The following is a 17,847-nucleotide window of genomic DNA, read 5'->3' on the forward strand; positions in this document are numbered from 1 at the left end:
TAATTATTCTTATCATGGCTGATTGCAGTCAGACAAAAATGATGTCAATGATTATGAATTAGGAAGAGATGCACACAAGCAGCTTGAAGCCAACAAAAGTCAGCATAAAAAAATCAGGTTATAAAAAAAGAAAGATCACCAGGAGAAAATCATGATGCTAAATAAGTGGCTCTTAGATAACATGAAATTTTAAAAAATGCATAAGCAAAAAATGAATTATCACAAAACAGAAAGAGACAAAACCACAATTATGATTGTGCAACATGTTTTGCATAGGATTTTGCATATTCTATATAATAAAAGCCCAGGAACCGAATGGCAGAACGACCAGAACAACCGATCGACCAGTCACTATGATGCACGCTGACAACCAGGGGGCAGATGCTCAATGCAGGAGCTGCCCCCTGGTGGTCAGTGTGCTCCCACAGTGGGAGTGCCACTTGGCTGACAGGGATGAGCAGCACTTCCACAGTGGGAGCAGCTGTTCAGAGGGTGAGAACACAGTCGCTCAGCTGACCAGGATGAGAAGCGCTCCCACAGTGGCCAATCACTGCAGGTCATGCCCCACCAGTGCACAAATCCGTGCACGGGGCCTGTAGTCTATATATAAAAGCCTAAGTGACCATTACGACCAGACAACCTGCCAGTAGCTATGATGCGCACTTACCACCAGGGGGCAGATGCTCACTGCAGAAGCTGCCCACTGGTGGTCACTGTGCTCCCACAGCTGGCGAATTTCCCATGGTCCCTGCCCCCAGACAGCTAGCTGGCCCCCATCAGGATTGGGCAAGATGGCCCCTATCGGCCCTGATCTCCAGTCAGGCCGAGGGGCCCCACCCATGCATGAATTTGTGCACCAGGCCTCTAGTATATGATAAGAGATGATGAACAAGCAAAACCTATCAATTAGGAATAAAAAATTACTAACAGTCCTAGAAGCAAATGTGACCTAGTGCACATATAACAACACTTACACATGACAAGAACTGGATATTCTATGAAAGTTATATGGAGATGTCGACCATACAGTAATTTTAGGAGATATATCTCCCTGTGCTCCTGACTGAAACCAGAGGATTTAGTGATTGCGTCTTAAAGAACTTAACCCTATTGAAACACATGTCTAAGGCATGTTTTATATCTCTGTTCCTCAGGCTGTAGATGAAGGGGTTCAGCATGGGGGTAACTACCGTATACATGACAGAAGCAATTATGTTTTTGGAATCCCATGATGAGGAGGAAAAGTAAACACCTGCCAGTGTCCCATAGTATAAAGACACCACAGAGAGATGGGAGCCACAGGTAGAAAAGGCTTTAAAGAGTCTCTTAGTGGAGGGCACCCTCAGGATGATGGTCCCTATACGGATATAGGAGCCCAAAATAACACCAAAAGGCATGGAGAAAAGCAATCCACCCTCAGTGAATATGACCAGCTTATTCAGGGAGGTGTCTGGACAGCTCAGCTTCAGAAGTGCAGTGAGGTCACAGAAGAAGTGGGTGATGGTATGGTCTGCACAGAAGGACAGTTGGGCCAATAGGAAGGTGTGTAACAGGGCACTGCCACAGGAGAGAACCCAGGAGCCAGCCACCAGCAGCACACACAGCCCCTCCCTCATGATGGTGGTGTAGTGCAGAGGGTGACAGATGGCCACGTACCTGTCATATGCCATCACAGCGAGAAGAAAATTGTCAATACCTGCAAAATGTATGAAAAAATACAACTGAGAAATGCATCCCCCATAGGAGATGGATTGTTGCTGAGTCTGCATGTTCATGAGCATCTTAGGGACAGTGACAGATGAAAGAGAAATGTCAGAGAAGGCCAAGTGGCTGAGGAAGAAGTACATGGGCGTGTGCAGGCGAGAGTCCAGCCTGATGAGCAGGATGATGAGCAGGTTGCCCAGCACCGTGGTCAGGTACATGCCCAGGAACAGGGTGAAGAACACGCCCTGCTGCCCTGGCGGGATGGGGAGTCCCAGGAGGAGGAACTGGGACACGCTGCTCTGGTTCTCAGGCCTCATGTTCCTCTTGGGTCTGCTGGGGATGAAAGAACAGTGTAAAAAGGTAAAATACTTCCAAGGTGTGATTATGGCCACCACTTTAGGGTCTTCTACTTTCTCCTGGAGAAAAAGACTATCCTTGCATACACATAATCAGCTAGAGCTGCCATAGCAAGCAACACACCCTCAATGCCCAGCATTGTTTTTGTCAAATGAAACTAGAGCAAATTCATTCTTCCTAATTTTTTAATTAGACAGGTTCCTGGCACCATGCTACTAATTGGAAATGCATGAATAAATGGGACACACAGGACCTCTTCCCTCAGCCCCTGACCCTCTGGGAACCCCTGACAAAGGACTGAGTAAACGTGAAGCTCTGCAGCCAGATTCCTTGTGCTGCAAGTCTGGCCCTACCACTTTCTGGGTGGATGAGTTGAGGGGGTGATTGTCTTCGCCTCATGTTGTGCCACAGTAGGTGGTGATACCAATGTCACATATTCCCAGAGGATTAAAATTCAAGACACGTTAATATCTAGGAACAGTGTCTTGTATAAAATAAACACAAAATAATACCCATTATTTTTATCTGAGCTCTCACCCTCTCAAGAGGCATTTCGGAGTGCATATCCTGTCATTGGGTAAATCTTCCGGTGAAACAAGTCTAAATGCACATCCATCTATTTGCCGAGAAATAAACTTACCTCAGTGCATCTATCTCCTTCTGTACCGGGTGCTTCATGCTGGCTCAGAAATGAGGATCCATAGGCAGGAAACACCTGAGACCTGAGATCTGGCAGGTGAGACTGGGGACCCTGAGGGATGGGAAGTGTCTATTAGGATTCACAGTTACCTGACTAACCATCACTGTTTCTAGTACAGATCTTCACATTTATAATAACTGACATTTAGTGAACACTCTGTCAAACCAATACATTTTTGCATTATTGCCTCACTAAATTTTAAATAATCCCAGAAGATAGCTGTTATAAAACTTCATCATATACATACTCAGAAGGAGTGAGAACTATCATAATCACAGAGTTAGTAACTGCTATAGTCTCAGTTCTCTCATGTTTCTTAGATTTATTGGAATCTCTGTTCCTATAACGCTTCTGTTTATCCCTCTCTTTAATTAGACAAAACAGCCAGGACCTTAAGCAATATGGTCTCAGGATTTGAGGGAGTCCTTTTGCTCAGACAGCAGTCATATTCCTACAGCCCAGTAGTTTGCAAATGATTTTCATGTACTTCTGGTTTCAGTCCATCCACCAATGTTTCTTCTGTGTCTGCGAAGTAGGGAAGACAGAGATTTTTGTTCTATTACTCACTCTAACAGGAGTAGTGAGATTGCTTACACAATTTCACATAGATACTGCCCAGCAGGGCCTGGTTTCAAAGGTAGACTTTCTGATCAGCTTTTCACTGGGAAGAGAATTCACCCATTTCTTCCTGTGGGAGGTAGAAAGGTTACGCTAAAGTTGAATGTCAAAATACCCATACTTTTGGGAGAAGAACTTGGCATTAATATGGTTGTGTGTGTGTGTGTAACAAGGTTAAGTAATCCCAGTAAGTAACTAGGATCTCAAACATCTTCTGGAAGAGACCCATTTCAAGGAAAGGGAACAATATAGAAATGGTACCTTGATTCTGTCGGCACCATGAGTGAAAGAGGTGGCTGGGAGACACTCAGTAATAGAGAGGAGAAGTGGCTGCCTGGAGGTCCAGGGGAGTCTTTGGTTGGGCTAAATTTTTCTATCAGTGTACCAGGTATTGTCTCCTAGCATTCAGGAAATGGAGATTCAGGTGTCATGGCCTCTACAGGCTACAAATTACTAAGTGCTTACAATGTGCTAGAACTTAAGCACCTTACAGACCAGATTCCACAGTGATTGTCATTATTCCCATTTGACAGTGGAGGCTGCTGAGCATGTACGACCACAAAGCTATTAAGTGGGAAAAAGACAAAGTTAAGTGTAGACATATGTGACCTCAGATAGGAGCATTTAGTTTCTAAACTATGTAACAAAGTTGAAGATGAAGATCAAAGATATTGGGCTTCAGGGATGCTCCTATATTATTCAAATCACTAAAAAATGGCCCCCAACAGATCTTCAAAATGGGCTTTTTTTTTTTTTTTAAGCTGCCTGTGTGGGTTCTAATCTGTAGCTATGGTGAGTCCAAATGTATGAAAGTAAGATGGGGTTTTTTTGTTTGTTTGTTTGGCCTTTTTCAGTATCTTGGTTTTAAGTCTCCATCCTACATATCTTCTGTGTGAAGGAAGTCAAGGTGTGAGTTTGTACAACACAAAAGCACTCACACACTATCACAGCCACAGCCTTGCCAGATGGAGACTTACAGACTTCCCTGGCTTACACTCCAGCTAAGTAAATACAGCCAGAGTGTGAGTCAATGTCACAGAAATCTATGCAAAACTCAGACAAAACACACTCACACGTGTGCAGCACAGTTGCACACACATAACTCTCAAGCATCCTCCACCACACACATTGCAGTCACAGGCAGTCACACATTCAAATCACAAGTGATGCACAAGGTCTTCCATGCAGCACACAGGCAACAAACACAAGAGAAATAAGGCAGACATCGCTGAGGAAACTTTCCGCCTTCTGTGACTTATACATGTCCTCAGTGGAGGCATTCAGTGTGTGAGTAAGTCACACACACACACACACACACACACACACACACACACACACAGACTATGGAGATTTCTGGGTCCCTTCTAATCTATACGAGGGCTGTGAGCTCTCATACCTTGTGCTTTGTGCTGTCTCCGGAATCCTCAGTTTCTGTGCAGGAGACCCAGACTTAAAGGAAAGGGGAATAAACCCTTATGGCCCTAGGACCTTTACAGACTCTCATGTTTGTTCACCAGCTTCAAAACAACAGGCAGAATATCCCCTGTTAGTAACAGAAAGAGACCCCAGAGGGAGGCAGGCCCAGGTCCCTGAGTAGAGCAGCAGTCAATTGAGATAACTGCCCAACTTCCTCCTGGCCCCTTGGGATGGAACATGTTTAGGGGCCAGAGGAGCTGAGCTGTACCTGGAGTCCCAGGAGAAAGTGTTCTTAATGCCAGTGATACCTCGGGCCTCTGGTCAAGTCTCTGGACGGGAAGCAGGATGTACCCAGTTGCCCGTGGCCTCTGCATCACAATTTCAGCTTCTCTGCCCAGCAGTGAATGGCCCAGGCAGTGTACGGGCTTCAGCAAGCTGGCAAAACACTACACAGACCTCTGTTCCAACACAAAGCCCCTTCAAATGTACTGGTGTCCCCATCCTCTGTAGGGTCCTATAGTGTAGGGTCTGTGCCAGTGATGGCAAACCTATGACACGCGTGTCAGAGGTGACACATGAACTCATTTTTTGGGGGTTGATTTTTCTTTGTTAAATGGCATTTAAATATATAAAATAAATATCAAAAACATAAATCTTTGTTTTACTATGGTTGCAAATATCAAAAAATTTCTATATGTGACACGGTACCAGAGTTAAGTTAGGGTTTTTCAAAATGCTGACACGCCGAGCTCAAAAGGTTCGCCATCACTGGTCTGTGCCTTGTTCAGGGGCAATGGGATCGAGTCTATAGGCTCTGGGAAAAAGATTCTGAGCTCTGTCCCCTTACTAAGAGAGCATGTCTGAGAGATTTATCAAAGATCTCTGAGACCTGGGTCCTTCAAAGTAGGAATAATAATAATACTCTTCAGGTGAGTTTGAGGGATGATTAAATGAGCACATAATGGAAGGTTAATAAATGTTTAGAATTATTGTCAATTTCTGTGTAACACTAAGTATCAGCTATGGCTGAAATAGGCATTTGGTAATGTTGAATGATTCATTTGTTCATTCATTGACACATTCTCTTGAATAATTACTAAGGTTCTCACAAAAGTAAGATACATACTCTGGAGACACAGCAGTGAATAAAACAAACAGAAATTCCTCTTGGAGAGCACACATTCAAGTAGGGGGAGCCGAAAACAAATTTTAATTAAAAATATGGTCGGTAAATGGCAAAAAGTGCTGGGGCACAACAAAAATCAGGGTTGAAACTAGGAACAATCTCAAATGTCCATCAACAGATGAATGGGCAAAAAAGCTGTGGTACATCTAAACAATGGAATACTACTTGCCAATAAAAAGCATGACCTAATGAGCTCAAAGAATGTACCATGTATTGATACATATTAAACATAGATGAATCTCAAAATGCTTATGCTGAGTGAAAGAAGGCAGCAATAAAAGAATATATTCTGTATGACCCCATTTAGATAAACTTCTAGAAGGTGCAAACTAGTTTATGTGACAGAAACAGATTAGTGGTTCCCTTGGGGGACAGAGGTGAGGAGCAAAAGGGCAGCAGGAGGTAGGCTTGGGGAAACTCTGTGGTCCTGACAGCTTGTAGTGATAGCTTAATGGGTGTATACATATGTCAAAACTATCCAAATTGTATACTTTCAATATATTAAATTTTTTATATGTCACTTAAACCTCAAAAAATCTTGGTGTTTTTATTTTTTTAAATGTATCTTTATTAGTTGAAAGCATTACACATATCCCCTTTGTATTTTTTCACATTGACCCCCTCCGTCCCACAACCCTCCTTCCATTCCTTCACCACACTATTGTCTGTGTCCATGGGCTATGCATATAAGGTCCCTGGTTAATCACTTCCCACCCCCGCTCCCCCACCTTCCCTCTAAGATTTGTCAGTCTGTTCCATGTTTCTATGTCTCTGGATCTATTTTGTTCATCAGTTTTTCTTGTTCATTAGATTCCACATATGAATAAGATCATGTGATCTTATTACTTTTCTTTTTCTCATTTTTTAAATTAAAAAATTAAATTATAGTTTACGTACAATATTATTTTGTATTAGTTTCACATGTACAGCATAGTGGTTAGACAATCATGTACTTTCCAAAGTGTTCATCCTGATATTTCCTGTACCTACTGGGAAACACACAGTTATTACAATATTATTGACTATGTTCCTTATGCCATATTTTATATCTTCATGAGTATTTTGTAACTTCTTTTTTTTAAAATTTATCTTTATTGTTGAATGCCACCCCCTCCCCATGCCTTCAGTGCTCTCCTGTCTGTGTCCATGGTTATGCATATATGCATATTAGTTCTTTGGTTAATCTCTCCCTGCCCCCTCACCCCCTTTTCTCTCAAATAGGTCAGTCCATTGCATGCTGGGTCTCTTTTGTTCATCAGTTTATTTTGTTCATTAGATTCCAGGGATAAGTGAGATCATGTGTTACTTGTCTTTCTCTGACTGGCATAACACTCTCCAAGTCCCTCCATACTGTCTCAAAGGTTAAGAGACCCTTCTTTTTACAGATGTATAGTATTCCATTCTGCAAATGCACCACTGTATTTTTTATCAGTTTACATACTGATGGCCATTTGAGTTGTTTCCAGATCTTAGCTATAGTAAATAATGCTGCTATGACCATGGGGGTGCATATATTGGTTCTGGTTGGTGTTTCAGACTTCTTAGGATATATTCTGAGAAGTGGGATCATGGGGTCAAATGACAGCTCCATTTTTTATTTTTTGAGGAAACTTTAACTCTTTTCCATAGTGCTTGTACCAGTCTACATTCCCACTAACAGTGTACTAGGGTTCCTTTTTCTCCACATCTTTGCCAGTACTTGCTGTTTGTTGATTTATTGATTTATTGATGATGTCATGCTGGCAGGTGTGAGGTGACATCTCATAATGGTTTTAATTTGCATATCTCAGATGATTAGTGATATTGAACATTTTTTCATGTGTCTGTTGGCCATCTGTGTGTCCTCTTTGGAGAAGTGTCTATTCAGGTCCTTTGCCCATTTTTTAACTGGATTGTTTGTTTTCCTGGTGTTGAGTTGTAGACATTATTTACATATTTGGGAAATTAACCCCTTATCAGATGTATTATTGGCAAATATGTTCTCTCATACAGTGGTTCCCTTTTCATTATGTTGATGGTTTCTTTTGCTGTGTAAAAGCATTATATTTTCACTAGAGGCCCGTTGCAGGAAGATTCCTGCAAGAATAGGGCTTCCTCAGGCGTATTCCTGCAAGAACAGGGCTTCCTGAGGCCTGAGCGAAGCAGAGAAGGGATCAAAGCTGGAGGCGGACTTCGCTCCCTCCCGTCTCCGCCACTACAGCTCCCTCCCTTCCCTGCCACTTGGCTCCCCCCTTCCCCGCTGCCTTGGCTCCCTCCTGTGTCCGCTGCCTCAGCTACGCTCCCATCTCTGCTACCTCCGATCTGTTCCCTTTTCCGCCGCTTGGCTCCCTTCTGCAGTGCTTGGCTTCCTTCTACAGTGTCTTCAGTCTTTGCTGGGTGCCTGTGTATGCAAATTAACTGCCATCTTTGTTGGGTTAAATTGCATGCTCTTCTGATTGACTGGTGGGTGTCGCAAAGGTATGGTCAATTAGCATCTTTGTCTTTTATTAGTGTAGATGTAGCCCCATTGTTTATTTTTTCCTTTCTTTCCATTGCCCTAGGACAGTGGTAGGCAAACTGCGGCTCGCGAGCCACATACGGCTCTTTGGCCCCTTGAGTGTGGCTTTTCCACAAAATACCACGTGTGGGCGCTCATGTACAGTGCGATTGAAACTTCCTGGCCCATGTGCAGAAGTTGTTATTTTGTGGAAGAGCCACACTCAAGGGGCCATAGAGCCACATGTGGCTCATGAGCTGCAGTTTGCCGACCACTGCCCTAGGACATATATCAGCAAAAATATTGCTATGAGAAATGTGTCAGATTTTGTTGCCTGTGTTTCCTTCTAGGATTTTTATGGTTTTTACGACTTACATTTAAGTCTTTTACCCATTTTGAGTTTATTCTTGTGTATGGTGTAAGTTGGTGGTCTAGTTCATTTTTTTGCATGTATCTGTCCAATTTTCCCGACACCACTCATGAAGAGATTGTCTTTACTCCATTCTATGCTCTTCCCTCCTTTGTCAAATACTAATTGACTAGAAAGCCATGGGTTGACTTCTGGGTTCTCTGTTCTGTTCCATATATTCTGTATTCCTGTTCTTATGCCAATGACAGGCTGTTTTGATTATAATGGCCTGATAGTATAGTTTGATATCGAGTATTGTGATGCATCCAACTTTGTTCTTTTTTCTTAAGAATGCTTTGCCCTAACTGGTTTGGCTCAGTGGATAGAGCACCGCCTGCGAACTGAAAGGTCCCAGGTTTGATTCCGGTCAAGGGCATGTACCTTGGTTGCGGGCACATCTCAAGTAGGAGGTGTGCAGGAGGCAGCTGATCGATGTTTCTCTCATCGATGTTTCTAACTCTCTATTCCTCTCCCTTCATCTCTGTGAAAAACCAATAAAATATATATTTTTTAAAATGCTTAGGTTCTTGGGGTCATTTTGGTTCCATATAACTTTTTGGAATATATGTCCTAGATTGGTTTGGGTACTATAGACATTTTAATAATGTTAGTTTTTCAGATCCGTGAACAAGATATATGCTCCCACCTATTTGTATCTTCCTCAATTTCTTTTTTTCCTTTCTTTTTAAAAAAATCTTTATTGTTTAAAGTATTACATATGGCCTCTTTTTTCCCTATTGACCTCTCCTAGCCCACCTGCACCACCACCACCACCACCACCCCCGACCCCAGGCCTTCACTACTCTAATGTCTGTGTTTATGGGTTATGCATACAATTTCATTGGTTGATTTTTTTCCACCCACTCCAACTCTCCTACCTTCCCTCTGAGGTATGACAGTCTGTTTGATGCTTCTGTGTCTCTGGATCTATTTTTGTTCATCAGTTTATGTTGTTCATTATATTCCACAAATGAGTGAGATCATGTGATATTTGTCTTTCTCTGATTGGCTTATTTAGCTTAGCATAATGCTCTCCAGGTCTATCCATGCTGTTGCGAATGGTAAGAGTTCTTTCTTTTTTAGAGCAGTGTAGCATTCCATTGTGTAGATGTACCACAGCTTTCTAATCCACTCATCTGCTGATGGTCACTTAGGCTGTTTCCAAATCTTAGCTATTGTAAATTGTGCTGTTATAAACATAGGGGTGCATATATCCTTTCTGACTGGTGTTTCTGATTTCTTGGGATATATTCCTAGAAGTGGGATCACTTGGTCAAATGGTAGTTTCATTTTTAATTTTTTGAAGAAACTCCATACAGTTTTCCACAGTGGCTGCATCAGTCTGCATTTCCACCTGCAATATATGAAGGTTCCCTTCTCTCCATATCCTCACCAACATTTGTCATTTGTTGATTTGTTGATGATAGCCATTTTGACAGGTGTGAGATAGTACCTAATTGTCGTTTTGATTTGCATCTCTCGGATAATTAGTGACTTTGAGCATTTTTTCATATGCCTTTTGGCTTTCTGTATATCCTCTTTGGAGAAGTGTCTATTTAGGTCCTTTGCCCATTTTTTAATTCAATTGTTTATCTTCCTTTTGTTAAATTGTATGAGTTCCCTATAAATTCTGCAGATTAACCCCTTATCGGATGTATCATTGGCAAATATGTTCTCCCATGCAATGGGTTCTCTTGTTATTTTGTTGATGGTTTCTTTTGCTGTGCAGAAACTTTTTATTTTGATGTAGTCCCATTTGTTTATTTCTCCTTAGTTTCTATTGTCCTAGGAGATGTATCAGGAAACACATTATTGCTATGAGAGATATCTGAGATTTTGCTGCCGATTGTTTGTTCTAAGATTTTCATGGTTTCACTTCTTACATTTAAGTCTTTTATTCATTTTGAGTTTATTTTTTGTGTATGGTGTAAGTTGGTGGTCTAATTTCATTTTTTTTGCATGCATCTATCCAATATTCCTAAAACCATTCATTGAAGAGACTATCTTCACTCCATTTATGCTCTTGCCTCCTTTGTCAGATATTAATTGAGCACAATAGGCCTTATGTTTTTATTATTTATTTACCACAAGAAAAGGCCAAGAATTGTTATATTTCTTTTAAATTGTTTTTACTGTTTCACTATATTACTGCTGTATATCTGCTCCATGTGAGTGACATAGGTGCTTATGTATATGGGTTCTGACTTACTGCGAAAACCACGTTACATTATGTCGCGCCATAGGAACAGATCTCCGATGTGACCCGAGACCTACTGTAACCACGAGAAAGCTGCATCTTGACTATACTATATTGTACTGTACTATACTATACTATACTATACTATACTATACTAGTAACTATATCTCTATCTATATCTCTATTTTATCTATTTCTGTATATGTATCTATACTTATCTCCATATATAAAAGGCTAATATGCACAGTGTCCCTCGGGAGTTCAACCAGGTGATGGGGAGTTTGATTGCTTGCTATCATGTGTGCTGATCACTAGGGGATGGCGTGGAATTTTGGAAGGACCCGGCGAGCATCTGGTAGGCCTTGATTGTCCCTGATTGCTGGCCAGGCCTCAGGACCTTACCCATGCATGAATTTCATGCACTGGGCCTCTAGTATTGATATAAAGTATTTATATTAATATCAGAAGTAGATGAGGTATTAAGGTAGGAACCCATTACAACAAACTCTTCCTAATTATAAAACTAGTGGTGTGCTCTTAAATGCATTCCTAAAAAGTTTCTTTTTCTAAAAGCCTTGCTTTCTAGCACATACCAATTTTTATAGTGTAATTATTCTTATCACGGCTGATTGCAGTCGGCCAACATAATTAGCCAGAAGCCAACAAAAGCCAGCATAAAAACAATCAGTTCAAAAAAAAAGAAAGATCGCCAAGCACAGATCATGATGCTAAATAAGTGAATGTTCTACAACATAAAAACATTAAAAATGGGTGGGAGTGAAACCAAAGCCTGGCTCAGAGTAACAGAAGCACGGCGGCTGCCGAGGGTTTCTCTGGCCAGTGTCTCTCCCTCCAGTCTACAGCATGAGGAATATCTTTGTGAACCTCTTCAAGGGACTTTTTGGCAAAAAAGAAATGCGCCTTCTCATGGTGGGCCTGGACACTGCGGGGAAGACCACCATCCTGTACAAACTGAAACTGGGTGAGATCATGACCACCATCCCCACCATAGGATTCAACGTGGAGACTGTGGAGTATAAGAACAACAGCTTCACTGTGTGGGACGTGGATGGCCAGAACAATATCTGGCCTCTGTGTGGCCTCCAGAACACACAGGTCTCATCTTTGTGGTTGACACCAATGACCGATAGCATGCGAACAAGGCTCGAGAGAAGCTTATGTGGATGCTGGCAGAGGATGAGCTCAGGGCTGCTGTCCTGCTCATGTTCGCAAACAAGCAGGACCTCCCCAATGCCATGAATGCCGTTGAAATCACAGACAAGCTGGGCCTCCACTCTGCTCCACAGGAACTGGTCCATTGAGGCTACCTGTGCCACCAGTGGGGACGGGCTCTATGAGGGACTGGACTGGCTGTCCAATCAGCTCCGAAACCAGAAGTGAGCCGAACTCCTCTCTTCCGCCTCACTCCCTCTTCACCCTGCTTTCCTCTCATGTGGCAGACGTGCCCCTGTGGTGTGAGTGCCAGAAGCTGTCTCCATGGTCAGTCCCACTGTGCTTTGTCATGCTGTACATGTGCAGACACAGCCTGCAACTGGGTTTGTATTTAATGTAAATAGTCCTTGTTTCCAATGAGGCAGTTTCTGTACTCCTAAGCAATATTACTTAGATTTTCTTATTGTAAAAAATAAAAATAACAGAATCAACCCACTGTTTATACTGAGAAGGGATTTTGGGCACCTAGGGCAGGGCCTCTAGGAGTTGCTGTGAGATCACCTCAACGCTCCTCCTCAGGGCTTTAAATCTGTGTTGAGATCCATTTTGGTGGTTGGTTTTTAACACAACCTCAGTGCATTTTTTATAGTATAAATACAAGGTAAGGAGACACTTTAACACAGAGAAGGGAGAAATGTTCCTAGTGTGGGTTCTGCAGTAATCATTCGAGTCCAGTCTGCCTTGGTCTGTGTCCCATCTGGAGCGTGCAGTGGGCAGAACCAGCCACAATACATTCCGCATGGTCACTTACAGGCCCTGATGGTCTTTGTCTCGCTGAGTCATCTGCATCCCATAGCATTCGTGCTGTACCTGTGCCTACACCACTGCCTATGGGGGTGGGCTGGGGGCTGCAGCCACCACTCAGACCCCTTTGAGGGACCCCAGCCTTCCCTTCGGTCAGTGTGGATCAGTGTAGGTGCTTTGGTGGGACCACTCAGGCCAGAACAGGAGGCCTCCATGGTCCCTTCACACACTCACTTGCGCCAGGTTGTCTTGGTCTCACGAGTAGGAGTGCAGACAGGTGACCAGTCATCCTAGAGCCAGCTCCTCAGAGCCCCCGTCCACATGTGCTTTCACTCCCTCAGCCTGCAAGGGCCAGATTGACATCAAAAACAACAACCTCTACTTTTTTCTTTTGTATTTTGATAAACACTGAAGAACCTAGATCTGTTAGAATTTATCTTGGGGAAAATCTCAGAACTGGTTCATCTGGTGTCCTGGAACCTCTTGCTGCTTTCTATACATGAAAAAAAATGTCAAAAATGCATAAGTAAAAAAATAACATATCTCAAAACAGAAAGAGAAAAACCTGCAATTATGATTGTGCAACTTGTTTTGCATAGTATTTTGCATTTTCTTATATGATGAACAAGCAAAAATTATCAATTGGGAATGAAAAATTATTAACAACGCAAGTAGCAAACATGAGCTAGTGCACTTATAACAATGCTTATACATGAGAAGAGAATGCATATTCTAGGAAAGTTATATGGAGGTGTCGACTATACAATAATTTTAGGAGATCTATCTCCCTATGCTCCTGACTGCAACAAGAGGATTAAGTATTTGCTGCTTAAAAAATTTAACCCTATAGACACACATCACTAGGGCCTGTTTTATATCTCTGTTCCTCAGGCTGTAGATGAAGGGGTTCAGCATGGGGGTAACTACTGTATACATGACTGAAGCAATTATGTCTTTGGAACCCCATGATGAGGAGAAAAAGTTAACACCTGCAGCTGTCCCGTAATATAAAAACACCACAGAGAGATGGGAGCCACAGGTAGAAAAGGTTTTAAAGAGTCTCTTAGCAGAGGGGACCCTCAGCATGATAGTCCCGATACGGACATAAGAGCCCAAAATAACACCAAAAGGCAGGAAGAAAAGCATTCCTGCCTCAGTGAAAATCATCAGCTTATTGAGGGAGACATCAGAGCAGCTCAGCTTCAGGAGCGCTGCAAGGTCACAGTAGAAGTGGGGGATGGTATTGTCTGCAGAGAAGGACAGTCGGACCAATAGGAGAGTGTGCAGCAAATCATGGACACAGGAGAGAACCCAGGAGCTAGCCACCAGCAGCACACACAGCCCCTCCCTCATGATGGTGGTGTAGTGTAGAGGGTGACAGATGGCCACGTACCTGTCATATGCCATCACAGCCAGAAGGAAATTGTCAAGACCAGCAAAAAGTATGAAGAAATACATCTGAGAAATGCATCCCACATAGGAGATGGATTGTTGCTGAGTCTGCATGTTCATGAGCATCTTAGGGACAGTGACAGATGAAAGAGAAATGTCAGAGAAGGCCAAGTGGCTGAGGAAGAAGTACATGGGCGTGTGCAGGCGAGAGTCCAGCCTGATGAGCAGGATGATGAGCAGGTTGCCCAGCACTGTGGTCAGGTAGATGCCCAGGAACAGGGTGAAGAACACGCCCTGCTGCCCTGGCGGGATGGGGAGCCCCAGGAGGAGGAACTGGGACACGCTGCTCTGGTTCTCAGGCCTCATGCTGCTCTTCTGTCTGCTGGGGATGAAGAAAGTGTGGGAATCTCAGGAAATTAAACATGATGACCAGGATCATCACATCTCATACTCTAATTTTTTGGGAAAACCATTTTTAAATTTGTTCATATTAATTTCTTATATCTGTGAATGTATAAAACTTCCCTTCATTGTAGTCTGGCTCCAGGAAAACACTGAACCCCAAAGTAGTAAGTAGACATTATCACACAGGAGCATGAGGGGATACACACACACACACACACACACACACAGCTGATTTGAGGATTCCAGTCACTGGTGACCACTTTTCCATCCTAATGAATGGATGGTCAGTGTGGGGTTCAGCTATAAATACTCATATACATACACACAAGTCACAAGTAAAACACAAAGTGAGACCTTCACGACAGACAATCATGCACCACTCACCCACAAACACACTCTCAATGCACATCAACACAGGTTCATGACACACCTGGAAAACACTCAACTCACCAATATACATAACTCTGCACTATACACCTACATCACCAAAACTCACAAGGCCACAAATAATTCAAAAATCCCACAAGAGCCCTAACCGGTTTGTCTCAGTGGATTGGGTGTTGGCCTGTGGACTGAAAGGTCCCAGTTTCAATTCCGGTAAAGGGCATGTACCTTGGTTGCGGACACATCCCCAGTAATGGTAACTCCATGCTGTTGTCCACAGTGGCTGCACCAGTTTGCATTCCCAGCAACAGTGCCCTAGGGTTTTCTTGTCTCCACATCCTTTCCAGTAGTTGTTGTTTGTTGATTTATTGATAGGAACCATTTTGGCAGGTGTAAGTTGACATTCCTTTATAAGAAGAAACTTATCCTTATTCTGCACTCATTCCTTTCTTTATTCATTGATATCATGGATACATGGATACATGGAGTATTATTCTCTGAGTAATAATACATTACCAGTGTTATGAGGGTGTGCAGGAGGTAGCTGATCGATGTTTCTCTCTCATCGATGTTTCTAACTCTCTATCCCTCTCCCTTCCCCTCGTAAAAAGTCAATAAAAAATATTTTTTAAAAATCCCACAAGAAACACACACCAGCAACACACATACACATCCAGCCACACTCAGTACAACAAGCAGCACACACCCTCCTCCTTACCATCTCCTTCCTGGGGAAGCAGTCAGCATGGGGAAGTTAAGCCTGTTCAGTCATAGGCACATCATTAACCCAGTAACAACACCCCATGCATGTGGTCACACACATGATAACAGACAGAGAAAACCCAACAACACACCTTCCTGTTCTCACAGATGAGTGTGTCCCCTATAAACAGAGCTCGCACATGTACCAGCACATGCTGCTGAGCAGAGGTCTGAGCCCTCACTGTGCTGACCTTGATTCCTTGCAAGGTCGGCATCTTCCTGTCCAGTTGCAGAGACAGCACTCACTCCCAATGCTCAGCTGTGATGCCAGTGTTTACGATCACAGACATTAATCAGGAGTCCCTCACCACACACGAGGAGGTGACTTGTCTTTTTCTCTGCACACCCTAAACAAGACTGTGGATCAGATACCTAGAAAACACACACACGCACACACACAAGTATAAGACAACACGTACCCAAGCATACACAATACATACACACACACAAAGTCATGGACACAGGGTTTCATACATGAACCCGCTAGCACACAGGCAGGTCCATTTTCAAGGGCAGATTTCCAGCTCCTCTCACCTAGGCTCCTCATTGATGAGGTCAGACACCTTCTGCTCCAGACTGTCGCCCATCTCCTCAGCTTTTCTTCAGGAGACCTAACATCAGACACACAGAACCAATATCTGGGGCCTTGGCACTTCTACTGACTTTCATTTTCCTTAACCAGCTCCAGAGAAATGAGTCCACAGATGACACTTAACTGCTAATGAGAGATGGCAACCGAGTCCCCAAGCCTGTGGCTGATTTCTGACTGCCCTTTGGGGAGCTGTGTATCCAAGAGCCAGAGGGACTGGAGTCCTAGGGGACAGTGTCCCTAATTCCAGTCATGCCCTGGACTGCTTTGTTCTTGGGCATTGCTCCAGCTGGAACAAAGTTTTTTCAACTTTTTATTTTGAAATGATTTCAAAGATATAGAAAAGTTGTGAAAATGGTTTCAAGAATTCCTGGACAGGCTTCAGGCAGATTCCCTAATGGTTAACGTTTTATGATGTTTACCTTCTATGTGTGTATGCATTTATACATATATGTTACAGGCATTGTTTTCAGCATATATACCACAGTGCATATAATTAGAAGGCTTGTGATATTAATTTTTCCAATTACTAGAGTTTTTATCTTTGATCAATTGGTTAAGGTGGTGTATGCACTAAAATGTTAACATTTTTTAAGTTACTCTTTTAAATTTGTAATTAATAGGTAGCATTTGGGTAGTTATTGTGATACTGTAGAATTAACATTTTTCTTATTAAAATCTCACACACTATATTTCACATCCATTGCTGATGCCTACAAGGCAAATATGGTGGTCTAACGGTGAGTTTTCTAATTCTATAATTTCTTCTTCCTTTTCAGTTATACTTTTTTCTTTTTATGAATAAAATGTTAATGTTGACATTATTGAAGACTTGTTCCTTGTCACTTCTCCTCCCTCTTTTTTGCCTTCATTACGCTATTGTTTGTGTCCATGAGGTTAGCATATATGTTCTTCAGCTAATACTTTCAGCTTCTTTATCTGGTCACTCCAAGCCTTCTCTCCTCTGGTTTCTGCCTTTCTGTTCTATGTATCCATGCTTCTGATTCCATCTTGTTCATCAGTTTGTTCATTCGACTCCACATATCAGTGAGATCATGTGGTATGTGTCTTTCTCTGACTTGCCTATTTTGTTTAGCATAATACTCTCCAGGTCCATCTATGCTGTTGCTAGGGTAAGAGTTCCTTCTTTTATACAGCCGTGTAGTATTCCATTGTGTAAATGCACCACAGCTTTTTTATAGACTCAACTGCTGAAGGGCACGTGGGCTGTTTTCAGATCTTAACAAATGTGAATGGTGTTGCTATGAATATCGG

At 42.6% G+C, this 17,847-nt stretch overlaps 2 protein-coding genes and 1 pseudogene across 3 annotated transcripts; 1 reads left to right on the plus strand and 2 right to left on the minus strand.

Annotated features, from left to right (window-relative positions):
- Positions 1 to 1,034: 1,034 nt before the first annotated feature.
- Positions 1,035 to 2,021, minus strand: LOC308527763 (olfactory receptor 1J4-like; the record flags this gene model as incomplete). The annotated part of the gene is made up of 1 exon (XM_081103161.1): positions 1,035 to 2,021. One exon carries the CDS (start codon positions 2,019 to 2,021, stop codon positions 1,035 to 1,037), a length of 987 nt encoding a protein of 328 aa, XP_080959287.1.
- Positions 2,022 to 11,927: 9,906 nt separating this feature from the next.
- On the plus strand, positions 11,928 to 12,464 carry LOC308527930 (ADP-ribosylation factor 1-like; annotated as a pseudogene). Its single transcript has one exon. The product of its transcript is annotated as an ADP-ribosylation factor 1-like (transcript).
- A 1,356-nt stretch (positions 12,465 to 13,820) lies between these two features.
- LOC308527905 (olfactory receptor 1J4-like) lies at positions 13,821 to 14,798 on the minus strand (the record flags this gene model as incomplete). The annotated part of the gene is made up of 1 exon (XM_081103339.1): positions 13,821 to 14,798. The coding sequence occupies one exon, from the start codon at positions 14,796 to 14,798 to the stop codon at positions 13,821 to 13,823; it is 978 nt and encodes a 325-aa protein (XP_080959465.1).
- Positions 14,799 to 17,847: the final 3,049 nt, after the last annotated feature.

Source organism: Myotis nattereri (assembly GCF_964212035.1).
Source record: "Myotis nattereri genome assembly, chromosome: 12".
NCBI lineage: Eukaryota > Metazoa > Chordata > Mammalia > Chiroptera > Vespertilionidae > Myotis > Myotis nattereri.